This window comes from Pteropus alecto, unplaced genomic scaffold, assembly GCF_000325575.1.
Source record: "Pteropus alecto unplaced genomic scaffold, ASM32557v1 scaffold51, whole genome shotgun sequence".
NCBI classification, from domain to species: domain Eukaryota; kingdom Metazoa; phylum Chordata; class Mammalia; order Chiroptera; family Pteropodidae; genus Pteropus; species Pteropus alecto.
This window is the reverse complement of record NW_006431922.1, coordinates 2538453-2552881: the sequence shown is the minus strand read 5'-3', so window position 1 is coordinate 2552881 and position 14429 is coordinate 2538453. Positions and strand designations below refer to the sequence as shown.

The window sequence follows — 14429 nt, the reverse complement described above, 5'->3', positions numbered from 1 at the left end:
TTATTATGTCATATAATTTTAGAAAATAAAAATTTCTATAATCAAATGTTACACTAATCGTTAACATTTAAGATAAGTTTTTCATTTTTTGTTAATGTTTATGACTGTAGGTAAAAGTTGACTTAATTGAGCTCTCTGAAAAATGCTGTAGTGATTTTGACTTGCACGCAGAATTAGAGCGCTCATTTTTATCAGAACCATCATCTCCAGGGAGAACCAAGACCACTAAAGGATTCAAACTTGGGAAGCACAAACATGAGACCTTTATAACTTCAAGGTAAAATTTATTCTACTGAAGATCTTGATTGTGATCATGAAAGTTATATATGTTAATGTATTTTAAGATAGACACATAGCTATTAAAGGATAAAGGAAGTTCCATAATAATTGAATCATGAATATTGTTTGGAAATTTTTTCAAAGATAATAATTTGGGACATACCCAGTACAATTGTTAAATTATTCTAATTTATGAGAATTTGGAAGGTTTGAACAAAAGTGAACTGTCTTATTTTAAATAATTATTGGTTATATTAATAAAAAGTGAATACCATTCTTAGCTGGTTTTGTTGTATTTCCTTGGGAAGTACGGGCATACCTTGTAGATATTGCAGGTTCTGTTCCAGACTGCAGCAATAGAGTGAATATCATAATACAGTGAGTTACATGAAATTTTTGGTTTCCCAGTGCATATAAAAGTTACGTTTATACTATCTTGTAGTTTATCGAGTATGTAGTAATGTTATGTCTAAAAAATTGTATATACTTTAATTAAACAATACTTTATTGCTAAAAAATGCAAACTATCATCTGAGCTTTCAGTGAATCATAATTGTTTTGCTGGTATAAGATTTTGGATTCAATTAGTAAAAAACACAGTATCCGTGAAGCTCAGTAAAGTGAAGCACAGTAAAACAAAGTATGCCTGTAATAGAGATATTTGCAAAGTTAATACAATTAGAATAGAATAATTGAAATATGGTTTTCAATATCGTAAAGATTGACTTACAGTTCTATAGCCATGCCACCCTGAATGTGCCCGATCTCATCTGATCTTGGAAGCTAAGCAGGGTCAGGCCTGGTTAGTACTTGGATGGGAGATGACCTAGGAATACCGGGTGCTGTAGGTGTTAAAAAGAAAAAAAAAGCTTGACTTACATTTTCATTGGAAATATGAAAAAAGTCTTCATGGATTATTTTTGTTTTGATAGTGGAAAATCTGAATACATTGAACCTGCCAAGCGAGCTCATGTTGTGCCACCACCAAGAGGAAGGGGCAGGGGAGGATTTGGACAGGGTATACGACCCCATGATATTTTTCGTCAGAGAAAACAGAACACAAGCAGACCACCATCTATGCATGTGGATGACTTTGTTGCTGCTGAAAGTAAAGAAGTGGTCCCTCCAGATGGAATACCCCCACCAAAACGGCCACTCAAAGTATCACAGAAGATTTCTTCTCGTGGTGGATTTTCAGGCAATCGAGGAGGACGGGGTGCTTTTCACAGTCAAAATAGGTTTTTCACACCACCTGCTTCAAAAGGTAACTACTTATGTATGTTTTCTGATGGGTTAGAATATGGTAATAAAAGAATGAATGGAAATAGTTTAGATGGCAGTGATTCAGATAAAAAATATTTTTCTGTTATTATAATTAGGCCCTCTAGACAATGGTACTATTTGCAGAGTACTTCAGTGGATGGAAAATAATCTTTTTTAAGTTAACCTTTGATTAATTGCACATTTAATGATGAGTATAAATCTTGGCTAATTATTTTCCTTTTTACATCGAGAATTGTGTTTATCCTTTCTGAATAATATTCATACATTATTTTTGCAGTTGCACTTATCAACAATTTCCTTAGGATTGTTCTGTGTAGTTTACCATTGATTCTCTTATCTACTTGGTTTCTAATGTTAATGTTTAATCTGTTTTAAATGGTTTCAAGATTTTAGAAACTGTGTGTGCTCCTGGACATACTTCAGTAGTGATTGATGGCATGTTTTCCTGCTACTGAGTGAGGATGGTGGGAGTGAAAGAGAATAGGAGTTTATATTAATAGCAAACACATAGCTGTGTTAGGAGCTGTTATAAGCACTTTACATATAATACTTTCACATCAATGGGTAGGTTCTGTTAGTGCACACTCTTTACAGAAGAAAAAACTGTCAGTCAGCTGACCAGGACACATAAATATAAGTAATAGAACCAGTATTTTAACCCTGGCGGTCTGGCTCTAGATCCTCTGCTCCTAACCATTGATGACACTGCCACTTTACAGTATATTTCATTTACAAAATTTCATAGTTTCTCTTTTATTACTTTTAAAGATTAAGGAAATCAAATCTTCTTAATCCAACTGAAGTTGTGAAAAAAGATTTTGATTGTGTTGCCTTTAGGAAACTACAGTCGTCGGGAGGGAACAAGAGGCTCCAGTTGGAGTGCTCAGAATACTCCTCGAGGAACTTACAATGAAAGTCGTGGAGGCCAGAGCAATTTTAATAGGGGCCCTCTTCCACCATTACGACCACTTAGTTCTGCAGGTATACATTCTTCCTCCTTGATACTGCTGAGAGAGGGTGGCGAATTGTTGAATGTACTCTGATTCTGGGAGAGAATATTTTAGAATGTAGATGTGTGATTCTAAAGTTAATTTAATTTTATATCTGAATGAATGCCCAATGTACATTTTCTATAGAAATAATAAAAATTTTAGATTTTGAACTATGTGTGTAATCTGAGCAGGTTTTGGTTATGTACTCTGTTTTTATATTTCAACAATGAAAACCAGTCCTTAAGGTACCTTTTGACCCAAAGTATTTTAATGACAGAGGTATCTTCATAGGGTGTATTCTATTTTTGCTTGCAGTGTTGTCTTGTAACTCCAGAATTCTAGTCATAAGTAGCTTTTGGTTTCAAATGCGCATTGTTTTTTTATAACGGCTTTGAGATGTAATTCTCACATATGAGACAATTGACCTTTTTAAAGTGGACAATTCACTGGTTTTTGACATAATTACAGAATTTGCAGGCAGATTTTAAAGGAGCAAAGAATAATTCCTGTCTTGGGTTGAGCTTAGTACTACAGATGGGAAAGGAAAGGTTGTTGCAACTATAAACTATATTCTTTCTTTTATAGGCTACCGCCCAAGTCCTCGTGACCGTGCTTCAAGAGGTCGTGGGGGACTTGGACCTTCCTGGGCAAGTGCAAATAGCGGCAGTGGAGGCTCAAGAGGAAAGTTTGTTAGTGGAGGCAGTGGTAGAGGTCGTCATGTACGGTCCTTTACACGATAAAAATTCTTTTGGTAACATCTTAACTGTATATGAACATTTCATGAGAACAATAAAAATAAAACATTGAAGGACCAATTTAGAATTATCAGTTATCTGGAGACATCTGAGAGAATATTTTTATCTGAAGAAAGCAGGTTTTGTTTGATACCTAACAGAAGATTTCAATAAAAATCCAAACTTTGTATGTATGTTTTTATATATTTTTCTCCTTCTTGTAAGACTATTTAGAAAATTTCTTAGGTAGAAAATGAGAGTGATGAAAATGACTTAAGTCTTAGTGTATTTCTTGCCTATACCACAAATGTTCCCAATATTTTGTCAGCTCATAGTGCCCTTAAAAAAAAAAAGTATTTCAGTAACTTTTTCACAGCATACCCAAGACAAAAGAAATGCCTAATACTTCCATTTATTAAGCAGTTAGATCTAAACAACTTAATAAGAATTTATGTCATAACTGTTAGTAACTGTGGACACTGCATAAGTGCATAGGATGTTCTCAAACTTTAGAATCAGCTTAGATAGACGCCGCCACTATCATTTTCTATTTTGTTATGCTTTTTTGCACAACACTTTTATCACAACTGTGAAAACCCAGTTTTGCAAAGATACACTTTCATGGAAAGAAATATAGTGCTATCTAATTAAAATGTAAGCTACCTTAAACAAGTAGCTGTGTTGTGTCCAACTGATGTGTTCCCTTCAAAAATTTAAAATATGCTGTGGCACCCGTGTTAATTTACTAGGGTACCCTAGTGCATAGTTTTGGGAACCTTTTTGGCTATAACAAAAGAAACATAACACTCTTCTTCCATACATTAGAAGAAATGTATACTTTGTGTTTTAGCTTTATACCTATTTATGCTATTTTATTATGCAGTTATTTAGAGCCTAAAATGAGATGTATCCTAATCCTGTTATTTTCAGAATCAGAACTGTCTAATCAAATCTGGACTTTATATACAGGAGTAAAGTTTATAACTGAGAAAATAGCCATATTTTTCCCAAGAGATATCTTAACACACTGAGCCTACATAACTGACATCAAATATAGAGTTTGCTTAAACAACAAAGGATTGTGTGAATCTCATTCTATTCCTTTATCACTCTGTTTTGCTAAACTATTTGTGAGTGAATAGAAAGTTTGTTAGGAAAATACCTTGAAGAAAAGCTCAGTTCTAAAGATTCTGATGTTTAAGTGAAAGGTAATGGAAATCTTTTTATAACTAGTGGTCTCAAAAAACCGAAGATAACCTAAACCTCTTTCAATTCTCAAACCTAATAAGCTCATCTTCTGTAGAGATGCATTTTACATTAGGTAGAATTTGAAGTTTGTCCCTAATATCTGATGCAAATACATATAAAAGTAATTCTTTTTTAAGTAACCACATTTCTTAAGTAATATATGGCTATATATACATTTCTTGATTTGTTTCTAAGCTTTAAATTGAATATAATTTCTATTTTTATGCTATTATCTGTTAGTTTAATACCCAGTAATTCTTTAAATTGAATATAATTTCTATTTTTATGCTATTATCTGTTAGTTTAATACCCAGTAATTCAGACTATATATTTTATGTGTATATCACTCAGTCTTTATAACAATCCAGCAAAGGAGGTTTTATCCTAATTTTATGGGTGGAGAAAGCTGAGGAACTTAGAAACAGTATTTAAAACCAGGTTGGCTAGCCTCTAATTCTTTATTTCTCCTTTACATTTTGGAGAGGTAAGAAGCCACTTTTTTGTTTTTAATTTTTTTTTTTTTTTTTTAATTATTTTAGGCGAGGCAGCCCTTGGTTGACATCACAGATTGCAAGGACCTTATCAGCTTACAATCCCTTATTTTTTAATTTTTTACTCCTACAACACCTGGTCTCTCATCCAAGTACTACCCTGCTTAGCTTCTGAGATCAGACAGGATTGGGCTTGTTTAGGGTGGCATGGCTATAGACAAGAAGCCACTTTTTAAGTTGAATGTGTTAGAGATCAGAATCAGTTTATCAAATGGAAGTGGAGTTCTAAAGACCTAATACTCTGTTTTAGTTGTTTTAGAAGTGAGCCAGATAGATACTGGGAGATGCTTGCTGTTGTATACATTCGGATGTATATATATAACACCATATACCTTCAAAAATAATTATCAGGGGTGGCTCCATAGTGTAGTGGTTAGCACGTCTGCTTTGCACACAGAAGTTCCTGGGTTCACGCCCCAGGTGGAGCCACGGACCATACCCTGGGTGCGCCAGGCCCCGGGTGCATGCCACGAGTGTGTGGGAGGAGATACCCTGTCTTCAGAGATCCAGTTCTTAAGGGGAAATGGCAACATCCATGGGTTAGGGGTGGAAGTGGTGGTGGTGGGGGAGGGGGCGGGAAGGTGGAAATTAAAGAGGGGAAAAAAATAATTATCAATTTTATGTGTACTTTGGTAGACTACATGTATTTTTTTGCAAAACTTTGTTTTACATAAGACATTTCAGGAAAAGTTGGAGTGGTATTGAGAAATTAATGAAAAATGCAAAATACTTTTGAGAACAAAACTTATCTAGGAGTTTGATAGAATGATTTGTATTTCTCAAGAGTAAAAACTCTTAAATACTGTTATGCTTCATTTAAAAACAAAGTTGCTGGTAATAATTGGTATGTATAGAGCAGTAGCAGGTCCAGTTAGTTTAGTTTTATTGGTTTGTGTAAAAATAATAAAAAACCTGCAGATTAAGAATGTAGGAATGAGAGTACTGTGTTCCACATACCCTAGTACATCCTAGGGAATATAAAGATGAATAAGATATATTTCTGCCCTCAAAAATCTAATTGTATACCTGAAACTTACTGGATTTGGTTAACCAATGTCACCACAATAAAAATTAAAACAAAACCAATCTAATTGAGGAAACAATTATGCAAGCAAATTTTAGAAAAAGTAAATAGGTAAGTGTATGAACATGGAACAACATAAGAGTTCTTGAATAATGATACCAGTGTATTTCTTCCCCCTACTCCTTCAATTTCTCCCCTCCACTTCCACCCCTGACCCATGGATGTTGCTGTTTCCCTTTAAGAACTAGATCTCTGAAGGCGGGGTGTCTCCTCCCACACACTCACAGCGTGCACCCGGGGCCTGGTGCACTTGTGGTATAGTCCGTGGCTCCACCTGGGGTGTGAACCCAGGACCTTCTGCATGTAAAGCAGACATGCTAACCACCATGCTACGGAGCCACCCCTGATACCAGTGTATTTCAAATTGATTTTATTGTGGAGTTTTTTAAGTAATTGTACTTTCCTTTTTTTTTAATTAAAAATACTTATTGAGATAACATTGTTTAACAACATAAATTTCAGGTGTACAACATTATCATTCAGGTGTATATTATCATTCAGTATCTGTATACACCACTATATGTGTCAAATATATGGTGACACATTTTCATCTGTCACCATATATTTGAACCCCTTTACCCATTTCTCCCACTCCACTTCCCCTCCGATATCCATCAATCTGTTGTTTGTATCTATGAATTTTGTTCATTCACTTATTTCTTTTTTGTTTTATATTCCACATGTGAATGAAATTGTGGTTTTTGTCCTTTTTCATCTGACTTATTTCACTTAGCGTAATATCCTTGAGATCCATCCTTGTCGCAAATGGCAATTTTTCATCTTTTTAAAAAATTTCATCTTTTTTATGGGTGAGTAGTATTCCATTGTATACATACACCACATATTCTTAAACTATTCTTCCATCGATGGATATCTTGTTTATTGTAAATAATGCAACAGTGAACATAGGGGTACATATATCTTTTTGAATCAGTGTCTGTTTTTTCTGACATAATTATGGCTACATCTGCTTTTTTCTAGGTACCATTTGCTAGGAGTATATCATCTTCCACCCCTTCACTTTGTGCCTTTATCTTTGGAGCTGAGATGGGTCACCTGAAAGTAGCGTGGAGTTGGGTCTTGTTTTTTAATTCATCCAGCTACTCTGTGTCTTTTGATTGGGGAGTTCAGTTCATTTATATTTAGGGTGATTATTGATTTTTGAGAACTTACTGCTACATTTTATAGAGTTTCTTCTGAGAAATCATGATAGCCTGACGGAGTTTCCTTTGTAGGTTATTGTCTTCTTTTCTCGGCTGCCTTAAGAATTCTTTCTTTCATCTTTGACTTTTGGCATTATTAATATAACCTTGGAGAGGTCTTTTTGCATTGACATAATCAGGTTTTCTTGTATGTCTAGTTCCTTCCCCAGCTTTGGGAAGTTCTCCTCTATTATTTCTTTGCATAGGCTCTCTCTGCCCTTCCTCTTTTCTTGTCTGGGATACCCATTATCTTTATGTTGCCCTTTCTAATGGAGTCAGATAATTATCATAGAGTTCTTTCATTTAAAAGAAAACCTTAGTTTTCTGTCCTCTTCCCCTGAATCATTTCTAGATTTCTATCTTTGAGCTCACTAATTCCCTCTTCCACATGGTCTCTATTTCCAGTGCTTTCTAATGCATTCTTTATCTCATTTATTGAGTTCTTTAGCCACAGAATTTGTTTGATTCTTTTTACAGTTTCGATCTTTTTGGTAAAGTATTCCTTTTGTTGATTTATTCCAGAGCTCATTGAACTGCCTTTCTGAGTTTTCTTGTATATTGTTTAGTTTCTTCATGACTACTATTTTGAATTTTCTGTCATTTATTTTTGTTTTTTACTTTTATTTTTTAGGAGAGACAACCATTGGTTGACCTCACAGATTGCAAGGACCTTGTCAGTTTATAATCTCTTATTTTTTAAAAATTTTTTATGCCTACAGCACCTGGTCTTCCTAGGTGGTCTCCCATCCAAGTACTAACCAAGTCTGACCCTGCTTAGCTTCCAAGATCTGACGAGATCAGGCTTGTTCAGGGTAGCATGGCCATAGATGAATTCTGTCATTTAGATCACAGTCTTCCATGACTTTGAGTTTGGTTTCTAGAGAATTATTTTATTTTTGTGATACCATGTTACCTTGGTTGTTATGGTGTATGATGTGTTGTTCCTCTGCTGGTGAATTTGAAATAGTGAACACTTTTCTTATTTAGGTGCCATTTTGGTTTTAACAATTCAATAGATTGATAAACAGGTTTGTTTTTTAGTAAATGGTGCTTTAGTGCAAGTTTTGGTTATTTCTTACCTGCAAGTACTTGTGCCCCCAGGATCACTGGTGCCCCATTCTTGGGTGACGAGGGCGGTAGGTACTGTGTCTAGGTTGTGTCTAGGTTGCTTGGGTCTCAGGGCGCCATTACTATGGCAGGGGGATGTGGCAGGTCGTTGGCGGGGGGAAGTGTGGTTTGCGAGCCCACTGCACTGTTATCTGGTCCCCTGTAGCCACTGGAGCTGCTGTGTTATGGCTAGTAGGCTAGAGATGCATCTTTGCTACTACCAGGCTCTCAAGTGCCTCCACTGCTGCTACCCACCAACCCTCCACTGAGCCATGATTTAGGGCCGCATCCCAACTCCTCTGCCATTATTGTGTTGTATTTGCTGGGGCCGCAGGCCTAGCCATGGTGGCTGGGGAGCCGGGGCTGTGGATTCTGCCCTGTCCTTTCCTCTGTTCTACACTACCTACACAGACCCATATGCCTACCTTCAGATTTACCAATGTATAGATCTTTCAGGCAACCCAGTACACTGAGCAGAGGAACCTTTGTTGGGTGATAAATGTCCTAATAGTTGTAGATTGAAGGGGAGATACAAAGAGGTGGTCTCATTCCACCATGATGCTGTTGTCTCTCCAAGTAACTTTTTAAAATAACTAAATAAAAAAGGGAGACTTGACATTACAATTGCCAGACCATAGATAATATCTTTGGAATTGTTTTTGTATAAGGACTAGTTAAGGTGAAAAATTTTAAATCTGATTTTCATTTTTAAATTCATAGATTAGGATATAATGAGCCAGATTTTATAAGGGTCCTATAAATTCATGAGCTAGAGAAGGGGATGCAAATTCAAGTACTAGCAATGGCCTGGAAAGTAACAGAAATGAGAATAGAGGACCAGGTGAAGAATAAACGGAAAACTAGAGAGAGTTGGCAATTGACGCTTAGGCGTCAGTACCAGGGAGAAAACGGAGAGCTGGAGCTGGTGGTCTTGAAAAATGCCTGCAGTGGTAAAGGAAACTACTCCAGCTTCAGTTGATTGCTATCTTGGAAGTCTGATGGATCCAATGCTGATGTGTCTTCTAACTTCTTTTTTTTTTTAAATTTTTTGGGCAAGCAACCCTTGGTTGACTTCACAGATTGCAAGGACCTTGTCAGCTTACAATCCCTTATTTTTTTTTTATTTTTTATGCCTACAGCACCTGGTCTTCCTAGGTGGTCTCCCATCCAAGTACTAACCAGGCCCCATCCTGCTTAGCTTCTGAGATCAGATGGGATCGGGCTTGTTCAGGGTAGCATAGCCGTAGACTCCTCTAACTTCTTTAAAAAGATATTTTTATGTTTTAAATTTTACTTTAGATTTGTGGTAGAAGCATAAAATTTACCATCCTAACTTATTTAGTGTAAGTTCAGGAGGGTTTAGTATATTTATATTGTGCGCAATAATCTCCAGAACTTGTAAATCTGATGTTATACCTATCAAACAACTCCCCATTCCCCTTTTTCTCCAGCCCTTGGCAACCACCATTCTACTTTGTGTGAACTTTTCTAGATAACTCATAAGTGGCATGTGTCTTTTTATCACTGGTTATTTCATTTTTCACGGTGTCTTCAGGATTCATCCATCTGGTAGCATGTGTCAGAATTTCCTTATAAGGCTGAATAATATTCCATTTTATGTATATATCACACTTTGTTCATCTGTTGGACATTTGGGTTGCTTCCACTTGTTGCCTATTATGAGTAACGCTGCTGCGAACATGAGTGTATAAATATCTGTTCAAAACCCTACTTTCAATTTGGGGTTTATACATAGAAGTAGGATTACTAGGTCATATGATAATTCTCTTTTTAATTTTTTTAAAGAGTTGCTGTACTATTTTCCTGAGTACCTGAACCATTTTACCTTTTCTACCAATAAGGGTCTAATTTCTCCACATCCTTTCCTATTTAACATCCTTGTTATTTTCTATTTATTTGTTTTTTTAATAGTAGCCATTATAACAGATATGCTTCTGACTCTTTTAAAGAGAAGCCCCAAATTCTGGATTGTTAGTGTGTAATCAGTTTTTAAATATGGCAATTAATTAAAATTAAAAAACTAAAAACATCATATGAGCCAAACAAAACACAGATTCAAGAAAAAATTTTGCCAGTGGGTTCCAGCCTGAAGATAGCAACTGTTGTAGAAATTGGAATTGGATTATGACAAAAACATATTTTCATTTGGGATTGTAAAATTTACCAAGTAAATTTCTGATAGGACATGATGCTACAGAGTTTTCCAGAGCTGAAAAGCGTGGGTCTGAGAACTAGCTCATCACTTAATAGCTATGCAACTTTAATCAACTTTAATCTCTGATCATAAATCTATCTGTATCTCATAAATCTGATCTGTATCTCACTAGGTTTTAGAGGTTAAATAAAGGAGATACTTGAAATTTTTTTTACATGTGTAGAACAGTATTGTTTTAAATGAGACCCTTTCCTGCCTGGAAAAAAGTATACTAAATATGGCATACTTGCTAAATTATTTCTGAAGTCATAGAAATTAGTGCCTGATATAGAAATCTATATAAATTTCTAATAGAAATCAGTGCCTTGAGAAATACTGTGGAAGTAATGGAAATAGAATTACACCAATTTGTAACTCTACTAGACAATTTTAATGTGTTTTTTAGCAAGATTTTTAGTTTTGGGACACTATGATCTTGTGAATATAGATTCTAAGTGAAGATAGTCCAGTTTCTGTCTAAGAATTCCCAGGATATTTGAGGGCATGTGGTGATAATTTTCAGATATAATATTTCTATTTGAAAATATTAAAGGCTGTTGATGTATATGCAGAGAAGGTGGACTTGGAGATTGGGGCCAAATTAAGATAATTATTGAAAGGTCTTATTATTTGCTATGCTAAGCCATACATAATAACTAAAGATTTTTGTTGTTAATATGAATGGCAATTTCAAATTTGGTACACTTTTATGAGCATCTAGTAGTGGCCAGTGACTGTGAAAGGTGTTTTCCATAAATTTATTCATAATTAGATCTGTAATTTAAAAAGTCAGCTCCTCTGGTACATTGGGGAAGATGGATTAGAGAAGGAAGAACCTGAGGCAGGAAGGGCAAGTAAGCAGTTACAGTAAGATCAATGATTCTCAAAGAGTGGTCCTCAGATCAGCAACTCAGCATCGCCTGGGAATTTGTTAGAAATTTATATTCTCAAGCAGCACCCCAGATCTAACAAACTGGAGGTGGGGCCCAGCAATATGTGCTTCAACAAGCCTGGCAAGTGATTCTGCTAAATTTTGATGTACCATAGAGTTTGAGAACCACTGATGTATATCAATGTTTTTCAGACACAGGAATCATCTGGGGAGGTCATTAAAAATGCAAGTTCCAGGAGCCTACATCTATTTTTAAAAGGCTTCTCAGGGGATTCTGATAGCCAGGTTTGGATTCAGTGACCTAAATGAAAAGTAATGTCCTCAGCTAAGACAGTGGTAATGGAAATGGAGTGATCAAATAGAAAAGGTATTTTTCAGATACTATAATATCTCTAAATTTTATTACACCATGATTGCATAAAATTGTACAAAGCAGTTTCTGCTTTGAAAGTACTTTCTAGTGGGAAAAGAGAGGCAAGAGCTTGGGGAGCAGAAGAAGGAAAAAGTTAGCATTTCAGTAAAGCAGAATTGACGCAGCTCAAGAGACTTGAGGTTTGGGCGATTAGTGCTGTATGCTCCAAATGGATCACAAAAGGTGAAGATGAAAAGATGACTAGATTTGACAATTAGGAAGATTTTATAACTTTTGTGATGGCAGTTCTTTTGGAGTACAAATTTGGGGGAAGGTAAGCAGAATCTATAATACTATTTGTTGCATAACTGAGAAGTGAGAAATTATAGGCAATGTGTATTTTTTCAATTTCACAGGGAACAGAGGAGAGATTACTAAAAAGCCATCCCTAACAGTTTACATATAAAGACTGCCTTTGGGTTTGTGTCCCTGGCCTATATCTTTTGAATATAGTTATGTTTGTGCTTCGATACTTTTGACTTCAGACTGCTTTGGAAATTCCATTTCTGATTGTTGTGTTCTAAGTTCTTATGTCTGCTTCTTTCACATCTCAGGCATTCTTAAGTATGCTCCTTTGTTTCATGCTGCCTAAGTATTCTTGAAGTGTAATTTTTAATTGAATCTGTTCTGGTTAGTATATTTATTGTATATATTCTGGGGTTTTAAATAGAATAAAGTTTTGAGATAACTAATTTGGAAAAAATAATACTGATTTGCATGGCTTTCATTTGAAAGCAAAGGGCAAAACTAAAATAGCCAAATGAAAATTCTTACTTAAGTTTATTTCAGGTTAATAAATCTTAACAAATGATTTGAATTGACAAACTGTATATTATTCCCCAGTGAAGGTCTTTTCATTTGCTATAAAGAGGCTTTGGGAGTATTTTGGTAAAGCTTTGAACAAAGCAGGCATAATGGACCCCTTTAAGTCTGCAGTTGCATTAAGTTGTTTAGAAGTGATGCTTTTTGGTGTTCTGGTAGCTCTGGAACAGTACAGTTGCTACTTACTCTGACTAAACATTTCACCTGGTCATGCTAGAACAGCTTAGGGTCCTGTGGAATCATTGTTTTCTTTAAGTTAAATAAAGAATCAGAATCACCTGTAAGCCAAAGTCATTAAAACATTTGTTATCCAGAGCTTTTCCATAAGCATGTGAAACAACATGCTGTTCAATAACTTTATCTCCAAAACTCATTTCAATGAAAAGGCAGAAAAATTAGAAATGAAGACCTAAGCACTAATCTTGGCTTTCTCTTTCATTAACTTGCTTTGTGATAGAAACAAATGAAATCATCAGTGGCCTTCTGTTTTCTCCGGTATTCTGAAATATAAAATAGAACTCAATGTTTGTGGTGTGATGGAGAGTATGAATTAGAAGAGAAATGATATTACAGGTATTATAAAGTTAAAGTAAAAAGTAGCAGTCATGGATTGATGTGTGGTTGCTAAGAGACAAATGGAATAAACACGACTGAAAAAATAATGGTAATCACACTGAAATGAGGTGCCCATGATATTTTTCTCCTCTCCACTCCCCCTCCAGGAGAAATGTTCAGCTCTGATGTTGGTGTTGGTTAAACAATTATCCAACATTTCCAATAACCAGTTAATGTTAATTTAAAATTAAGAGTTACAGAAACTTTTACCTCCAATAGTTCTAATGTTAACTGAACCTGAAGACACAGTATAATGTCCTTACAAAAAGTATTTAATGGTGATAACACTCTAGTATTTATTTAACGATGAAAGAAGGAAAGGAAATGAACTTAAGTTTACCAGAATATTTGTTTCCAAAGATATCTATCCATAAAATTGCCTGGATGAAGATTTTTTTTTTAAACTACATTCACTCTCTTGTCCTCATTTATTGTCATGGCTTCAAATAGCATCTTCTACACATCGATTTTTCTAAATTTCCAACCTAAACCTCTCCTAGCCTCAGATTTGCCTCTTCACATCTCCACATGATGTCTAGTAAGCACCTCAAATTTGACATACCCAAATTGAGCTTTTGATATTCTCCCCATGGTAACTACTTCTTTGCAATCTTATTTTTCTCAATAAATGGCAACTCTGTGCTTCTGGGTTCTCAGGCTAAAAACCTTAAAGTCATTCTTATGGACTGTTTCTCACATTCTACATCTGATCTGGCTTCTATCTTCAAAACATATCTAGACTCTTAACTGTTATCACCTCTCCTGCAGCCACCCTGGCCAAGCCAGCATAGTCTCTTGCCCGAATTATAGTAATAGCCTCTTAATTCAGCTCAAAACTCTTCAATGGCCTCCCATTTCAGAAAAATGGTCCACAAGTTTCTACATGATTTCCCCCTCCTTGTTATCTCTTTGACCTCATCTACTACTCTCTGAACTCAACTGTACTTCAGTTACCACCTCCCCACTGTTCCTACTGGTACATTATTGCCACA

The 14429-nt window shown here is 35.5% G+C and overlaps 1 protein-coding gene and 3 pseudogenes across 3 annotated transcripts in view; 2 read left to right on the top strand and 2 right to left on the bottom strand.

The window, feature by feature from the left end:
* The window catches only part of VIRMA (vir like m6A methyltransferase associated), a 55125-nt gene extending 51642 nt beyond the window's left edge, over positions 1–3483 (top strand). For all 3 annotated transcript variants that reach the window (XM_006906822.3, XM_025043344.1, XM_006906821.3), the window contains 4 exons: positions 111–277; positions 1212–1543; positions 2401–2544; positions 3141–3483. In XM_006906822.3, the coding sequence (XP_006906884.1) occupies positions 111–277; positions 1212–1543; positions 2401–2544; positions 3141–3295 (798 nt within the window). In that variant the 3' untranslated portion in view covers positions 3296–3483. The remainder of the gene's footprint in view (positions 1–110; positions 278–1211; positions 1544–2400; positions 2545–3140) is intronic.
* LOC112475516 lies at positions 1012–1130 on the top strand (annotated as a pseudogene).
* A 4601-nt stretch (positions 3484–8084) lies between the features above and the next one.
* Positions 8085–8203, bottom strand: LOC112475513 (annotated as a pseudogene).
* A 1408-nt stretch (positions 8204–9611) lies between these two features.
* On the bottom strand, positions 9612–9730 carry LOC112475509 (annotated as a pseudogene).
* Positions 9731–14429: the final 4699 nt, after the last annotated feature.